The sequence below is a fragment of the Acanthaster planci genome, linkage group LG06 (genome assembly GCF_054643075.1).
Source record: "Acanthaster planci isolate LZ-2023a linkage group LG06, COTS_SCS, whole genome shotgun sequence".
NCBI lineage: Eukaryota > Metazoa > Echinodermata > Asteroidea > Valvatida > Acanthasteridae > Acanthaster > Acanthaster planci.
This window is the reverse complement of record NC_141782.1, coordinates 20,740,177-20,757,154: the sequence shown is the minus strand read 5'-3', so window position 1 is coordinate 20,757,154 and position 16,978 is coordinate 20,740,177. Positions and strand designations below refer to the sequence as shown.

The window sequence follows — 16,978 nt, the reverse complement described above, 5'->3', positions numbered from 1 at the left end:
ACTTCTACTGTTGTACTGTGACCTCGGCATAAAGTTGGGCCCCATTTCGGTGTACGGTACCACTACGTTAAAACGTGATGGAATCCCAACGCTTAAAAAAATGAAACTTTTTCGCTTTGGATTATGGGAAATCAATCGCGTTCACTTCATCGGTTTCGATTGGTCATTATCCCATGACGTCACAGTTGTGGGTGTGTGCACGCGAGTGTGTGCAAATTGGAGAGCAATTATGTGAATGGGTAGATAGTGGACATGGAATGCTCAAGTGAAAAGGAACTTAGCCAAGGCCGCAATGCCGGAGCAGTGATGAGATTTTGTAACAAAGTGATGATGGCGATTGCTGTTCTGCATTAAGTAGCGAAAAAATATTCCCAACCGCACCGGGGACTGATCGCTTAAAAGGCCCCCTTCGTCTCCGGCGCGAGACAGCCGCCCAAGCCACACAAGCATGTCCCGGCTGGGGATCACCCCCGCGCCCAATCACACTGACAACTTGCAGAAGTTGTCATTTTCCTCGGTGTTGTAAATGCGTTACTAAAAGCCAGACAGATTATCACCACGTGAGGTCCAGCCCATTTAGTCGACCATTATTATTTACATGAACCGAACCCAGGCCTACATGTTAACTATCTCGATAAGTCTCGCCGTGTTGCCGGCTGCGCCACACTAGAGAACAGCCTGTCTTGAAGAAACTTCAGCTCTGGAGGGACGTCCCTGCTAGATTCTGCTCCCTTCTTTCTTGTTTTAAGGATGGAGACAGGCGATCGTGCTCAACATTTCTCAGCTGTCATCAAGCTTGTTCGGAAATGTTAGCGCCGCGCTTGGACGCGCCAACACCAGTCTCCCTCCCAAGATACTTAGTCGAGTGTGGATGAAGCATGGCCCGCTTTTTATAGCTCCGCAAGCTGAGTGACTGGCGGGCCCTCGTGTCTCGCAGTCGCGATAGTTGACTGCTGAATGACTGTCATTTTTGGAGGGAGTCTAAATGGACTTGTGTGGCAGATATTTATTTCGAATCGTCCTACTAAAGGCTGTCATCTCCTGGTGTAACTACTACCCGGTTAAACTCATATGTGACGCAACTGGAGAGAGATTTGACCGCTTATTTTATACGCAATGCACGTCGGTCTGTAGGGTAGCACATTTTTTCGAAAGAATTGAAATTGCGTCGTCTTCTGGAAATTCCTAATTGCCTTCTACTAAGTGCGTCTCCAATTCGCAACATTTCTCCAGTAAGACGCTCGATGATTCAACCAAGACGCCTTGGACTGTTTCATTCGCAGAATCAACTGGAGTGAGGTCCCATGGTTGGCGCATTGTCACTTCATTACTGTCAAATCTAGTCGTTTAGTCGTTACAAATTATCTAAACATCCGATACGATAAAGACAGATCTGGGGATAACTTGCAAAACGACGGAATCAGGCAAACCCACTTAAGCGTACCACCGTAAAACAAAGTTTAAAACAGACAAAATCGCTGAGCATAAAGCCTTTGTATGAAAGACGTTCAGCGTTGTTACAGCGAAGATAGATCATGGAGGACCACGAAAGCGGCTCCGAGCAGCCCAAGTCACAGCTGTCTAGCCGGGCGAATGCATTTTCCATCGAGGCACTCATGGCTGGTAGTAAGACCAGGACTACGGAGGCGATCAGCGAGCCGCGGCAGTCGGCGCAGAACCACTCAGGTAAATTTCTTTCCAGATTAAATGTAGAATGAAATGTCTTCTCCTCATGATTTCTCTTGACTAAGTATTCAACTCCTGTAAATATATTTATTTGTTTTCATCTTGATGCAAACAAAGCTGCTAAGTAACGGCTGTTTCAAAGTGCAAAAGTTGCAAATGTGTGAGCACTTAACATTACTAGATAAATGCTTAATTCAGTTCTTCAGTGATTTATTGGTCTCCTCAAAATGACTGCGGCTGTGGTGCGATAGATAATCCAATTACTATTTCACCTTTTCATAGATAGCAGTAAAATTTGTTTTGTCTTTGAAATGGTTTAACTAGATACAGTTTATCCCTTTCTGGCCGGCTGTAAGCCCACCAAGACCTTTTGAAGTCACTGGTCCCGATAAGCGGCGTTCAATTAATGTGACCGACGTTATGTTCATAAGGGAGAGCATGCTAGCGGGGGAAATGGTTACGGAACCTAAAAAACCTTTTTCCCCTCAAAACTGCATTTGGGGTAATAGCCATACACGGCACGTGAAACAAAGTAAGGAAAAATATCTGAAAAATCTGAAAAATAAGTTCTTTTTCAAATACTCCAATGTTGGATTTTCCGAGGGGGTAAAAATGCAGGCGCTCCTTATAAAAGTACCGCATAATCTGAAGCATTATTTTTCTGATCAAAAAATGTTGGAGTTCATAGGCCTACTGAAAAGTGGTTTCATTCTGTTCCTACGTAGGTGCTGAAAATCGACGTGGCACATTATGCACTGCCGAACTTATAGTAAGATAAGAATGTGTGGTACAAGTATCTATTCCAAGCTACCCGGCCAACGGTTCCCAGAGTAAAACCAGTACCGAAGTTTTGTGCAGTTAGCTATTTTTATAATGTAGTGAGGCTGTGTCCTGGTTTGAAACATGCAGTGCCCCTCCAAACTGCTCAACTTTTCAATAACAACAACATTTTTTCGTATCTTTGTAACGGATGACGGTCATGTTCCCTCTTTTTAGGGGGGGGGTTGATGTTAACGATACTGTTTTTTTTCCTGGGCTATAACTACTGTTTCCATTTTAATATGGAACTCTGCTCCGGTTATGCACTACGAGTGGATGCCAAATTTGGCTGGGTCGGGTACCAGAGCGTCTTCGGGTATCCACCTTATTGACATGGGAACTCGCTGGTGATCATAATTAGTATCTCTATATATCTGGTTTGTTTAGAAACTTCATCAAAAATCCTCGTCGAGCATGATGTCGTCTTGCTACCAACAGGGTCGTCACTTAGCTGAATCTCCTCTGTACACTTACTGTACACTTAGAACCACACTGAAACACGCGTCACGATTTTGCGTATTTTTGTTCATGTTTACTACCACGTGGTCAATGTATGTCGTGCTAAGTTATGAAGTTGTTCATTCAGTTATGTCATAACAGATCAGTCGAATCAGTCAAGCACCTGCGTCATGATAAAAGAAAGCTAGTGTCGTATGTAATGATGAAGAATAAAAAAAAATTCAAGCCATGTTTGAAAGGTTCAATCCTTGTGTTAGTAATATAAATTTATCAAAATGGCTCTCTGGTTTACAATTTACGTTAACCTAATTTTACCTCTTTTGGTAATCTGGATATCGTGTTCAATATTAGTAATATTATTACTACAGTAAAGTATGGCTTTTGACCTTTCACTATAATTTTCAAAGCGTGCTTCACAAAAACTGAAAATTGACTTGGGTCAACCGAAATAAATAGTTCCAACGTACAACGGCACTAATACTGTCTCTTTGGTGGACGATTTGTGGGCCTACAACACTTTTCAATGCCCCTTTAATAAAACGTTAGTATCAAAATGGAGGATTTTATCGTCTAGAGATCCCTTCCGCCCTTCCGGATTTCGTAAACTGGCCACCCCAAAGTCAGAGTCGTAATCGAAAACATCTTCATGAACACTGTCGATCAATCACGTTGAGGGATGTGGACCTAATTGTGCGGTGATTACGACCGGATCGACATGAATAATGCCCGGGACTGTTCCAGCCTGATTCGGCCAATTTGCCTACTTTGGTGCTTAGGGCAAGTCGTAAAATAGAATACGCAGCACCACTGATGATTTTGTGTTCGCATTTTTTGCCCGTGCCAGATTGATTGGCTTGTTACAGACGATCGAGGGGGGGGGGATGGCTTACAGTGGCTGCCGTATAGCCTCAAACCCCGTAGCTATTGTTACGCAGTCTCGCGGTCCTGCGGAATTGTACTTGGGTTATAACTACCCGTAGGTGCTGACAAGTTAAGTGAAGCAGTGTCAACCACGGTGCCAGCTTTCCAGCGGGCATTGTACTTTGTAGAGTGGGCCAAAGGAGCGTTGTTTCATAGACCGCAGGAGGCTGAGCTGGAAGTCCTTGTAGGGACAAAAACAGATTTTATCGTTTTGGCATACTCCCCTTCCGCGGCCCTTCGGTAACTTAATGTACATAATACACCTCGATAAATTACGAGAAATGACAGGTTGATTATTTGTTATCATTTGCTGGTTTTGCCAGATTATCGTTATGGAAACACAAAGCTCCTGTATTTTTTACCTCCTCGTGTGCCTGCAAAGCCTTACACTCTCGGTATTAACGGACTTTGAAATTTGGAGTGATACTAAGTTTCTAGGACGCAGGGAAACTTCATAGTCTGTCATTGGTCAATATTATATGAATATCAGGGTAATTTGGTGCTTATTTGTCAGAAATGACGAGGAGGCCAGATGGTATTGATTCATATCCCCTCTAAACAGGTTACTTGCAGCTGGTACCAACTCCCATTTCACCCTATAGCCGTGTCGCTCAGCAAGGGTCTGCACAAAGTGCTCCATCAAGCCCTACTCCGCACGGCACTGTGACGGCAGCCACACTGCCCCACCGTCCGGCGTTCACTTTGGACCCATCGCGCTCGCCGCTTGATCCCGGTGAGGCATCACCCGGCGCCGGGCCAGGCGCTGGGGATGCCGATAAGGGATCCAACTGCATCGATGAGATGTCAGCCGTCCGGTGCCGACTTGAAACCAGGGAGCTGTGGGAAAAATTTCACGAGCTTGGAACAGAAATGATCATTACGAAAACGGGCAGGTATATACATGTACATGTACAACTCAGTAAATACACACAGCGATAAAACGGCTGGGTTGAACTCTATGCATATCATTTCGTTTTGTCAAGATTAATAAAAGAAGAATATCGTCATCGATCTGCAATTTGTTTCATCATGACACCATGAGCTGAGCTTTTTTCCACTTTTGAGTTTTAACATCATGAATTCTTTTGATGTAAGTTGAACCCGCATCTCTTTGCTTATGTTTGGGATATATAAGAAAAGACCCAGGTGTCCCCTACCCCACCCCAGGGGTGAGGGACAAAACTGAAGGTTAGTATGTGGCCTAACTTTTGCTTTTCAGGGGCAGTATTATTTTCAAATCAAGATGATCTTTAAAATTCCTTTAACTGTGTTAATGATGTAAGTCTTACATGCTTCCCCTGGGTTTTTCCGCATTCAATTCACCATTCCTTTTCTGTTGAGAAAAAGAGATGCATCAGTTGTCACTTTTAGTCAGTCATAAAGATCAATGCAGTCCAGTCTTCGGTAATGTTACAGTTTTGCTCCGATCTCGAAACTTGAATCTCCCGCTATATAGTTGAATTCAAACCACAACATAAGGAAGTATTTACCTGGGTCTGTTAAATTTGTTTCATCTTTAAGCTGAAAACTTGTTGCCTCGTTTTTTATTATTTAACCCTAATGTATAACGGGATGTGACAAATATGAACTCGTTGAAGCACTTGCAACTAAGATGTTTTTCTTTCCACCCCCAGGCGGATGTTCCCTACCGTCCGTGTTTCCTTCAGTGGAGTAGCCGCAGAGGCCCGCTACGTTGTCATGTTGGATATAGTTCCCCTTGATAACAAACGCTACAGGTAGGCTCTCAGCTCCACGACCAGGAACTAATTTTACGCGCAAATTTGCTCGGAAAAGTTTTGCAAAGCAACAGCAGCTTACCAGCTCAAAGGTGTATACTATTTCGTGTCATTGCTGTCTGGTTCCCAGCTTATAGTTGTGCTTGAAGTTGGGACAAATTGCCGGATAACATTGTCTCCCAAGAGGTACTGTGATATGGGACCTGAGTGTCCACTTTTAAGAGAGAAAAGTGACTGGTCTTAGGCTAATCAGACCATTTTGACCATAGCATTTGTCCAGCTGACAGTCTGTAATTCAAACTAACCACGGCTTTTTACGAGACCAAAAGGTACAAAACCGACCAACCAATTAGCACACCATCATGGAAGAAAGCAATTTTGGATTCCGAGACTAAAATGGAGCAGGATAAATTGAAAACGTGTATTTACTCATATCATGTATTGGTTTACGTTAATAAAGCAGCTAAACCTTTTTGAACATCATCACAGGTACGCCTACCACCGTTCGTCTTGGTTGGTAGCTGGCAAGGCCGACCCTCCTTTGCCTCCACGCCTTTACGTACACCCTGACTCACCGTTCACTGGCGACCAGCTGCAAAGGCAGATGGTGTCTTTCGAGAAAGTCAAGCTCACCAACAACGAGCAGGATCAACATGGTCACGTACGTTCATCTTGTTTTTTTCCTGGTTAAAAATAATAAGACATGAACTGTAGCCATACTATGGTAGCTCTCGTCTCTAAGGTTCCGACAAGGCGCCAGGGTGGGGTAGAGTTCATTTGAACAATAACTCATGTCCTCCCTTCTGCATGTGTGTGACACTGCGTGCGCAAGCAACCCATAATGCATTGCGTGTCCGTAGTTGCATGTTATGTATTTCCGTAACAATTTTTTTGTGAAAGCTGTTTACCATTTCTCAGCAAGCTCCTCGTAAGGGCGGTGGACACTAACGCATACTGTAGTTGCACTTGTAGAGGAGTACATCATTGGAGTAAAAAAAACAGGGCGTTCTGTCCCTTCGTCTCAAGGGTAGCAGGGCGCCCTCCTAAACAAGCTATTATTTTTCACCGTTTGAAAAACGGCGGTATGCGGTTATTTTAACGCTCAACCTCAGTTGACTTTAGCAACTTCATTGTTTAAATGGACATTATTCTAAAGGTAGACACCCTTATATGCCTGCACGGTCCACCTGACAGCGGAGGGAAGACAGTTCAGAGAAGAACTTTAGCCCCCTTTAACCATAACAGAGTCGTTTTATCGGGACCATCTTCAGCTGGTTGGGGCGGATTCTGCCCCCTAAGAACCCGGCTGACCCAAGCTTAAAGTTTTTTCCCCAAAACTTAGCAAGCAAGTTTGAATAGGCCTACTTATTTTCGGTAGAAACTTGAAATTTCAACTCAATCCAACCTATGGAATTGTTGTTAGGTCATCTTAACTTTATAAACTTATGTGTGTCGACCGGCGTGCATCGAGCAGAGCCATAAGTACAATTTTGACTGACCAGTCTACCAAAAAATGGGTGCTGCGCAAGAACAGTGAATCTGATCTTTACACAATTTGTGTCAAGATGACTGCAAGATATTAATGAAAAGCTCCTGAATGCTCGGCACGTGACAAAAAAAGACACTGGGACGATGTCAAAAAATGTCAAGAGATGGATTGCGCCCTGGGCACTTCAGGTTAGAATTAACGAAAGATTCCAGTGGAATTTCTTAGACTTATTAAAAGTTGTACTTAAACTCAGAAGAAGAGAAATCAGTAGAACTTTTTACATCGATCTTGAGGCGTCAAGAATGATAGAGAATATGTCGAGTACTGGAAGCAATCTTGTCCGGAAGTTCAATGATTGTCACTCCACTTTTTCCCAAAATCCTTCTTTCCACAAGAATATGTTGACAGCTAGCCACTGTAAAACAAGTAGGGTAATTCTTGAAACAGTGATAAATTTCTGCGCAGCGTCGTCGTCACCGGTTCATAGATCACATGCAGGAGCGGGCGGTCGGCGCGTCCTGTCCGGTGTTATATACGATATTGACCCCAGTCACTTCAATCATAGCAGTGATGACAGCCAGCCGAGGGAAATGTGTCTGTTATGTTCGCTGGACTTTTCCGTTGGATGCTGTGCGTGATATAGAGCGCTTGCGTGTGTGTGTTTGTGCCGGATGGGTCTCCCCAGTGATAATACATTACAGAAAGACATTTCTCATTGACAAGCCAGGCGCCTGCAGTCCTAGAGGCCCGCCATTTGCGGCAGACGAAAATGTCATCCCTCATCCAGACCCTACGCCATCTTAACGACATCCCGCCGTATAATTCCCGCCTTTGCTTGTTTTAACTTTCGCGTGGATGTCAAAGGTCGCCCACTATTGAGAGCTAGTCGTAAATATCGCCTCGATGAGTGACATTCTCGCGGTTCTTTCAATGTGAATCTTACTTCTCGACCGTTTAGCTATACTCCAACTTCCTCTGATGTCTCTGCGTGCGTCCACGGGTCCGTCACGCGGTTGGGTGAGGGTGGGGGGGGGGTTCGGAGAATCTGTAAGTTTCATGTAATCATAAATTTCCTCGCCAACTTTTCAGTCTTGCCATTTGTTATCCCAGAAAGTGGGTGTTGTAAACAACTTTCAAGGAGGAGACTTTGGAGGCGGGTCGTGGGACGGTGATGATAATCTCTCATGATATCATTATTCTGTACTTCAACACCCCCCCCATTTGACCGGGATGCTTCTCTATCAAAACTTTTTATGACAGTCAGTCTGCGCGCAGCGATTAAAGCTTGATAAATTAGAGTCCAAAATAGTCTTGACGCCAAGAGTAAAAAAAAAAATCTAAATTATTCAAGGTGCTGTCCAAGATGTATAGCACTTCCTATTTTTAAGTATTAAATGTAGAAGGTATTTGAACTTTTAACACTGTGGTGTCGAATAAAAATAGAAGCAATGTTGCCCCTTTAATGCTTTTCCCGGTACCCATATTTCATGACTAGTTCGAGTTGGACAGCACATGTTGATGTTAGTCTTATTCAACTGAATTTTAATTATTTCTTCACGTTGGTTCATTTTACCAACTGTATACATGTATAAACTGTACATGCATAGCCAGACTTTTATACATTATTCAGTTTTGTGTCAAGGTACAACTTGAAATACTTAACCCCCAGGTGAGCCCAAGGAATGAGACTTACTATCTACACGCCGCTCAAATATTTTGTATATGTTTCCCAATTTAATTCACGCCTCGTTTACTTAATAATGGATATTTTTAAAGGGCACAGAATTCAGCACTGGTGTTCAGGGTACTTCACCATTACTACCACACCCATACTTACCTTACATATCTAGCGTGGACATTCCTTTCTTTTCGTGCAGTCAAGAAAACTCAATGAAAATACTCGTTTTTCTTGAACTGGGAACACAATTTTCAGCTGGCTTTTTGTACAAGGTTTCCTTGACTATTCCTCTTCCTTTTATGACAGATGACCCCTACCCCAAAATGCCTCTAAACTTCTTTTTCAGAGAAGGGGAAACTTCCTGTGGACATGAGTAAGTCCACAGAACGTCTTCCTTTCCTGCATCGTGTGGACATCTTTTGTTCACAAGTCCACACTAGGTATGTAAGGTTGGCGCTGCTCACCGCACCCTTAAACAGTCCGGAAACCATCCCAGCCCCCTGGGGAGTACGTGGGTACATGTTGCTATTTCCGTCACAAACAAGTATACACAACCATCATCTCTGCCTTCTCGTACAACCATGTTATACTCGTGGCTGAGGTGAGGCCAGTGGGGATAAAACAGACTTGCCAAAAGTCGCAACGCATACCCAAGGTGGGATTCGAACCCTTGATCCCACGGTCGGGAGTTACAAACCGTAACTATAGGCCACTGGGCCACAGGTCCCCTGTGAGTATTCACTAACGGTATTCCCCTGTCACTCGTCCTTCGGCAGATCATTCTCAACTCGATGCACAGATACCAGCCTCGGGTGCACATCGCTAGGAAGGCGGACGCCCACGCCGGCGCAATGGCGCCCTCACTGACGTCACTGAGCAGCAGCGAGCTCAGGAGCTATGAGTTTGCCGAGACGGCCTTTACAGCGGTCACCGCCTACCAGAACCAGCTGGTAAGTGAGACTGTTGGAACGTGGCTGCTTCTAGCAATGCAGGCGATTCACACTAGTGCGCCTCCCAGAGTTTGAAACGCGTTGGCCAATCACAGTGCGCAAAATCTGTCAACCCATTTCGACAGAAAGTGTCGACAAATTTCGCGCGTCGGGATTGGCCAACGCATATCAAACTCTTGGAGGCGCACTATTGCGAATCGCCCGTATTAGCCCACTGCACAGAGTCACCAGAATTTCATAGGAACAACAAACAAGGCTGCACTTGCAAGAAAAAGGACTCTTATTAGTCGTTATTATGAAGGGTTGAGTGTATAATATGCGCAGTAACCACTTTGACATCATTGTACTCGTAGGTTGACCCATCTACTAATATAACAAGTACCAGTAACATTAACCGGAGATTATTCCGCAATATTCACCCAATAAATTCTCGAGTGAGTACAAAAGTCATAGCTGTTACCCTACAATAGAATTACAATTACAACACGGCTGTCCACACTTTTATACAGTTATATGATATAATTCTGGGACTCATAGTCATATAAATGTGTTAATATAAATTGAAATAAAATGGACACAAAATCATTTTGAATGTTTTTTGCTAACAGAGTGGAAAAAAATCGTATGGATTTTGACAAGCTGTTTATGCGGCCAGTGTAGCCTTTCTGTACAAGGGCCTAGGGAGAAGTATAGACAGGGCTGCTGCAGAGACTAACGCCTAAATGTACACTCTATTAATTAATAAATTTTGTACTGTGGCTAAAAGTATGTGGAGGTACTTCAACCGTCTGAGAGTTTGCATGGGTAGATTGCATGGGGAAATGTGATTGAATCGTCTAGTGTTAAATTGACACTGAAACACCTCTCGCATTACCAACAATTGATACCGTACTATCTTTGTTATTTGTTGCAATTTTCCTGACCAGATCACTCGACTGAAGATTGACAGCAATCCCTTCGCCAAAGGCTTCAGAGATTCATCCAGATTATCCGATTTTGAAAGGTAGTTCCATGTTTCATATTACATTTACCCCTGTCAGTAGACTCCACGCAGAAGCTCCTCAAATTTGTTTAAAATCAACACAACATGGAACGCAGTGAGAGATGATGAGCCACAGAACATTTCAAACCAACGCATCACTTAATCCCATTATCCAAGCGCATTCGCTGGACGTTGCTGAATATATTGTAAATTACTGTACTTGCAGCGCAGTTTTATCAATGTGCACCGTGCGCATGTCATAGACACGCACAAGGGTTGATCCAGGGGTAACTGTCGAATTAGAATTCGAAAACAAAAACATAATGACACCAGGCCATATGGGCAAAAATCCGGGGGGGGGGATTGGTGGGGTATATATCCCCCTTTTTGAGGGGGGGCCTATTGAGCCATCCCCCACACTTTTTGTGGTGAGCAGAAAATTAAAATGGATGGCGAAGAATTTTTCAGACTTCCAACAACTAAAATGCATTCAAAAGAACTAAAAGCAATTTTAAAAAGCCATATGTCATTCTTAATACATGCTTGTATTACAGATGCACATTGATATCATAAGCACCACTCTCTATATAGAGTAATATTCCCCCCCCCCAAAAAAAATTTCATGTCATCCCCCACTTTTCCCCATCTTCCATCCCCCCAAATTTCCAGCACAGACATACACCACCGCCACTCGAAGAAATCAAGGGTTACCAGCGCTTTTTACTGTTTCCACAGAATTGCCTTGTAGTGCTGCCAGATTGTATGCATTACCGGACGTCCCTGTACAAGTTGTTTACTTCAGCGATTAGTTATCCTTCGCGCTCTTCGTGTTCATTAAACCGCCGGCTACCGAATACCAATTACCACGCTAATGTTTTTGATAACATTCGAAAGTGTTTACGTGCCATAAGCGATAATCTCGATAAAGCGTTATCTCTAAGATGCTTTCAGGAGACTATAACAACACTGATAAGTTTAACTGAACTATCAGGCTCGCTGGAAATTTGAGAGGTAGTTTTTGGGGAGAAGCGAATGCCCCGAGTTTGGTCTAAACTCACATTAAGCCTTTATGGTGGTGAATATTGTGACGCCGTCAACGGGCCTTCGCTCATTGCTATTGAAGACGATTACTGGTAAGTTTTGACACCCGGCAGACCAGACTTGAAAGGCTATCTCTCCAAACTCGCGCCCTCTTGACAAGGCCTCCACATCCTGCTCATGCTGACGCCTCTTAAGATGATGCACGTGCATCATTAAATTTGTCTTAATCTTTCCTGCTCCAAGCACGCTTCATCGATGAATTCTCTTATCGGCGGTTCTACACTGTCCGCGTCACTGTGGATTTTCAGGAACCGGAATCTTAAAGAGCATTTTAGGACACTACAGACAGTTTGCCATCATCTGCGCTCGCTTTCTTATCTACTGGATACCACTTCTCAGCATAAAATGAATGGCGGGTCCAGTCCTGCGTTGGTGGAAGATCAAAATGAGCAAGTATTCTAAAAGGGGGGGGTTGTGCGGGTGTTCTACTTCCCCTTGTGAAGACCTGGCTTGTTCGATTTTTAAAACGCATTCTGTCGCCGGTTGAAGTTCCAATAAATATGCTGACTATGATAGAATTAAAAAATTGATTAACCATAGGTCCTATAGTCCGGTGTACTTCTTGCTTTCACACACACACACGTACTTATGTACATGTATAACTTAGGTGGTTTTGAAGAGGAAACTCTTAGGTTAATGATGCTTTTTATTGCATCTTTTTTTTTTTTTTGCTTTTGGCAATACAGCAATGTTCCCTAGTAAACAGAGACACTCAAAACGGAGCTTGTGTCGCTTTCCAGTAAAAGGTTTTACACCCCGCAGCATGCTTCTGTGATAGCGCTGTCAGCATCTCCTTTGAAATAACTGTAATACTGAAATGCCCGTTGTGTGATTTCAGTATATCAACCGTTCAGCCTCAGGCTAGAATCCAAGCGGGCACTGCCTGACTAATTTTCTGCCGAATGTGCACAAATGCTGCATGGTCGTCGAGTGGAAGGAACGTAACTGAACGCACCCATGTGGTGGAAATGACACTGAAGGGTCCCCGGTCGACAGCGATGTTTAGCATTTACCATTGAGGACGTTTATATTCATGATGTGTTGGGTGGCCGAAAGCAAACTGTCTTCTGCTTTGGATACTAAAATCGTTTTTTTTGTGTGTGTGTATTTTCTCAAAGAAAGATCCCCACCACGATCTAATAAATGTACCCAAATAAATAATATTTCTGCTCCGCAATTTTTCAAGAAAAGAATGCCTCGTAGAAACCTTATCATGAAAAGACCAGGAGAATAACGGTAATTTTTTTTCCCTTTCAAACCTCCAAGCAGAGAGCGAGTGGAGACGCTAATACAAGAACACACGTATGCGCGCTCGCCAATCAGGCCACATGAGGGCGGCACACTCAACGGAACGGACGGTAGCGCAAGATATGGCCTATCCTGTGGTGGTGCCGTGATGCCGCACAATTTCCAGGAATGCACTGACGCTGGAAAAGGCCTCTTATCCTTTGCTGAACAGTTCCCTTTAACGGAAGAGTTCTCAAGGAGTAAGTTCATTCTTCAAATTTAGTTGGAGTACCTCTTCATATTTTCCATTCAAAGAAGAGGAAGAGAAAAAAAAAAACCAAGAACACACTGTCGCACCATGTGAAAAAAAACTACAAGCGTACTAGGGTCCGCTCGTTGTTTTTTTCCACAAGCCTTCGGGGGCAAACACCGAGTATACAGTGTTATAATACACGTCGGGCAGGGCAAAAATCCATAATCAATGAGGTGTAGTTTGTTTTCACCTGAGTAGCGTGAACAGGGATTGGCGTTTCTTGGTTTTGAGTAAATATACAGGCATTTCGAAAGTTGATGTACCAAGTTAAGTTCTCAGCCTCTTTGGAGAAAGCAGCTAAGCTTCATGTAAGCGATCCCTGCTTGACTTCAAACCGATATTTTACTCTTATAATTTCTAACAGGAGTCAGCGCATGGAGGGGAGTTCCTTTACTGCCCATTTCACCCAGTGGCCTCTCATTCTACCCTATGTATTCAATGGTATCGTCTTCAGAGCAAGATAAAACCAGCTTCGATTTGCGGTCCGTGAGACGTTCTATCCAGGAGGACGAGTGGTTTCCGGTGTCCCATGCATTCAGGGAGTCTCATCGTTACCACAAGCATCTGGCTCAGGGCCCTTATGCTTCCATCAAAACGACTAGAAGTGCGTCTACATTATTTGCTCCGCCCTCTCTTGTCCGTTGATAGCTGATCACAACTCCCAAACAGCGTGTTTGATTACTTATCCGTGGTGTGGTCACCGTGTAGAAAGGCACATGTAGAGCCCGAACGAACTTGGTTATTTGAGGTGTTACTCCAGGGCCGGTAACGAGGTCATGCATAGATTAAATTTGCAAAATGAAATCGAATTGTCAAAAGCAGTGGACATTCAATCTAACTTCAATTTTCCTTCACGTTCTCCTAAGGAGCAATGTTTTCAAATAGCGTTGTGAATTACTTCTTCGACGGGTTATGTACTCAGGCGATACCCGATCAAGCTCTTGCGCAAGTAAGTGCGGGGGAAAGTAATCGAACGCAATGTATATACACGTATCTGCGCTGTTCGTAAATTAAAGAGGGCGCTGCTTGTCCGTCCGTTTTCATTTGGCGATCATAGTGCACCAAGGTTTTAGACTGGATCCCAGTTGGTTAATACACTTTGGAAGGTTGAAGCCATACGTTGGATGGTGAGACCACGGACGTCATATGAAAAACAAATCTGCATGACTTGCAATGCTCTTGTATCGTTGAAGCCATCGGTGGCCATCTTACCATGCCCAATACACTGGTGATATTTGGCTCGCATAGCAATGTAACCATCGTCACCACGAACGATTTAGTTAACTCTGGCGAACAGGCCTTTGTATTTCCTTTTTATTAGACACGGTAAGATGGTCTGCCATTTATCTGCTCTGCAAAGGGTCAACAGAGGGTGTACTTTCACATTGCGACGATGATCGTAACGAGGCAACCTCGTTCTCATGGGTACGATCTTGCCGCGCCATGTTGGTTCCTACCATTCCTTGCGCGATCTAACCCTGGTATTGTATAATTTAATATTCCATTATTTGGGATACATGTATTCAAATTAGCACTTTAGTCAGTGTGTTTACGTGTGACGAAGATTTACGTGTGCGTGACTTTCAAGAGAATACGTGGTCGCGAGCGTGCAGCTTTTGAAATACGCGTGGGACTGATTTCACATGTATGTTTCTTCATCATGAATAGCCAGTCAGCGTCATTTTCGTATTCTACACAACCAGGGGCTGGTGAAGGGACGCGCACGCGGCCCATGGAGTCGAGGTTGTACTGGAGTGGACACACGAACAACTTGGAACCGTGCTGAGGCCGCCGACGTGCATGCATGAAACGTGCACGAGCGCACGAGACGTGACGGGCATTTAAATTAATGTGACGAGCAGTCTTTTAAGGGGCCCCTTTTAGACCCCCGCTTCCCCCTGTACGCATGGCGTACGCAGTGGCTCCAACCTCCCCTCCCTATGTACGCATACACATTCCAAAATTCCGGAAGACGCTCCAGATCTTTGTGTCATGAGTAATGTTGTTGTTTATTATTAACGGACGTTGGCACGGGAGGATAAACGTTGGGGTGGATGGAAGGATACTGTGTTTGAATTTCGACGAACAAAAGCTTTTTCTGCTAGTTATTTGTATGAAAATTGTATTGATATGATGAAAATTCATTACAGGCAAATTTTTGGTTTCCGTACGGTACGACTAGCTTGACTTCCCCCTCTGTACGCATGGGCTGAGTTCGGGCGGCTTGTTCCCGGATGTTCACGAACAGCTCGATTTGTTGTTCGTGGGTCGGCCGTTCGAACGACGGGAACAACCGGTTATCGCTGTTAGTTAGTGACAAGCAACATGCAACATGGCAGCGTCCATGTAGGCTACGTTATTCGAGAGTTAATGTTTGGATGGGCTGAATTCTTTTCTATATAAGCATATATATTTTTGTGTTACGGAAAATAATTAGTGTTAGTTTTGCAAAACTTCCCATTGTCTATGGCTTTGGTAGCCATCTCTCTACTTTTTGCAGCTGTTCAAAAATTAAACTCTCACGAGTTTTTCCGTGTGTTCCTGTAAAACTCTGACGAGGAGGTGGTGTGTGATCCTGTTCCGAGAACAGTATTCTTGAGTCGTGGTCCCGCCGTTTGAGCGCGAGAACAAGAAACATGTCAGGAACAGGCCGCTCGAACTCGACCATGGTGTACGTAACGGGACCAACCGCCACCCATCCTCCTTCGTTCGTACATATTTTATGGACGGCCCTTACCTCACGCACGTGCGCATGCGGCTACATTCTCCCATCTCTGGCCTTCAAACAGTTAAAAAGCAGCATTTCGCAGCCAAGGAAACAAACTGCTTTTTTTCTGGCAGATTCTAGGAAGAGGAAGTGTATGGGTTTTCTCGTGAATATTACCAAAACGTTTTCCGTTATTTTGTAAATGAAGTTTCCTGTTGTAGATCCAGTACTCGTGAGCGATGGCGATAATATTGAATTGGACCACAGTTTAAGACTGCCAGTTTTTAAGCACTTTATTGTAACCTGTTGATCTTTCGAGATGTAACGAAAACAAAATTCGGCACAAGGAACAAGGTTCTAATGCGCATGAGAGTGGGCGGCTTGGTTTTTGAGTGGGTGTGTGAATGGTGGCTGGGTGGAGCTTAGGCCATTGTGTGAGTTTTTATTTGTTGAGTGAGGTGTTTGTGGTGATTGTTTTTACCGGGGTTTTGTTAAGTTTCCTGGCTGGAAGCCGTAAGCACTGTAAGTAGGCGCTATTAATACTCGAACTCGGAAGGTCAAGGAATTAGTTGATGATTGCATTAAATGCATGTGAATGCTTCCTCCGCTGAAACTTCAAAGTTTTTGAAGCGAATGAAGTAGCTGCCATAATTTTTCACAATTGATTTTTCACCATGAGCTTGGCATGTCGGCAAAAAATTCCCCTAATTGATGTTCTCCTGGTAAAAAGTACAGTGGCCAATGCACGCCAAAAGTCATTGTACATAACATAGGAACTCTGCACCCTCTTCATCCCAGCCCACCCCCTAACCCCCTGTAAATCATGGTGAAGTCGAATGTTTGCTCAAGGCAGTGAACATTAATGGTTGTCGACCTACAGTGAAGTTAATAAATTTAAACCATTTAAGGG

The 16,978-nt window shown here is 44.0% G+C and overlaps 1 protein-coding gene across 2 annotated transcripts; it reads left to right on the top strand.

Annotated features, from left to right (window-relative positions):
- The first annotated feature begins 218 nt into the window (after window positions 1-218).
- LOC110986612 (T-box transcription factor TBX20-like) lies at window positions 219-16,705 on the top strand. Of its 2 annotated transcripts, none has more exons than XM_022248616.2 (8): window positions 219-1,686; window positions 4,448-4,778; window positions 5,520-5,621; window positions 6,111-6,282; window positions 9,565-9,738; window positions 10,665-10,741; window positions 13,091-13,308; window positions 13,726-16,705. In XM_022248616.2, the coding sequence occupies exons 1-8, from the start codon at window positions 1,536-1,538 to the stop codon at window positions 14,004-14,006; spliced, it is 1,506 nt and encodes a 501-aa protein (XP_022104308.2). In that variant the 5' UTR covers window positions 219-1,535; the 3' UTR covers window positions 14,007-16,705. The 2 variants fall into 2 exon arrangements, with proteins under 2 accessions (XP_022104308.2, XP_022104307.2); XM_022248615.2 differs by having other exon boundaries at window positions 220-1,686; window positions 13,088-13,308.
- The last annotated feature ends 273 nt before the right edge of the window (window positions 16,706-16,978 follow it).

Bases quoted from the DNA above. Each gene is read 5' to 3' on its own strand.
- LOC110986612 (XM_022248615.2), top strand. From the start codon at position 1,536: ATGGAGGACCACGAAAGCGGCTCCGAGCAGCCCAAGTCACAGCTGTCT. The intron at 4,779-5,519 runs GTATATACATGT...TTCCACCCCCAG, and splicing joins ATCATTACGAAAACGGGCAG to GCGGATGTTCCCTACCGTCC. The intron at 9,739-10,664 runs GTAAGTGAGACT...TTTCCTGACCAG, and splicing joins CCGCCTACCAGAACCAGCTG to ATCACTCGACTGAAGATTGA.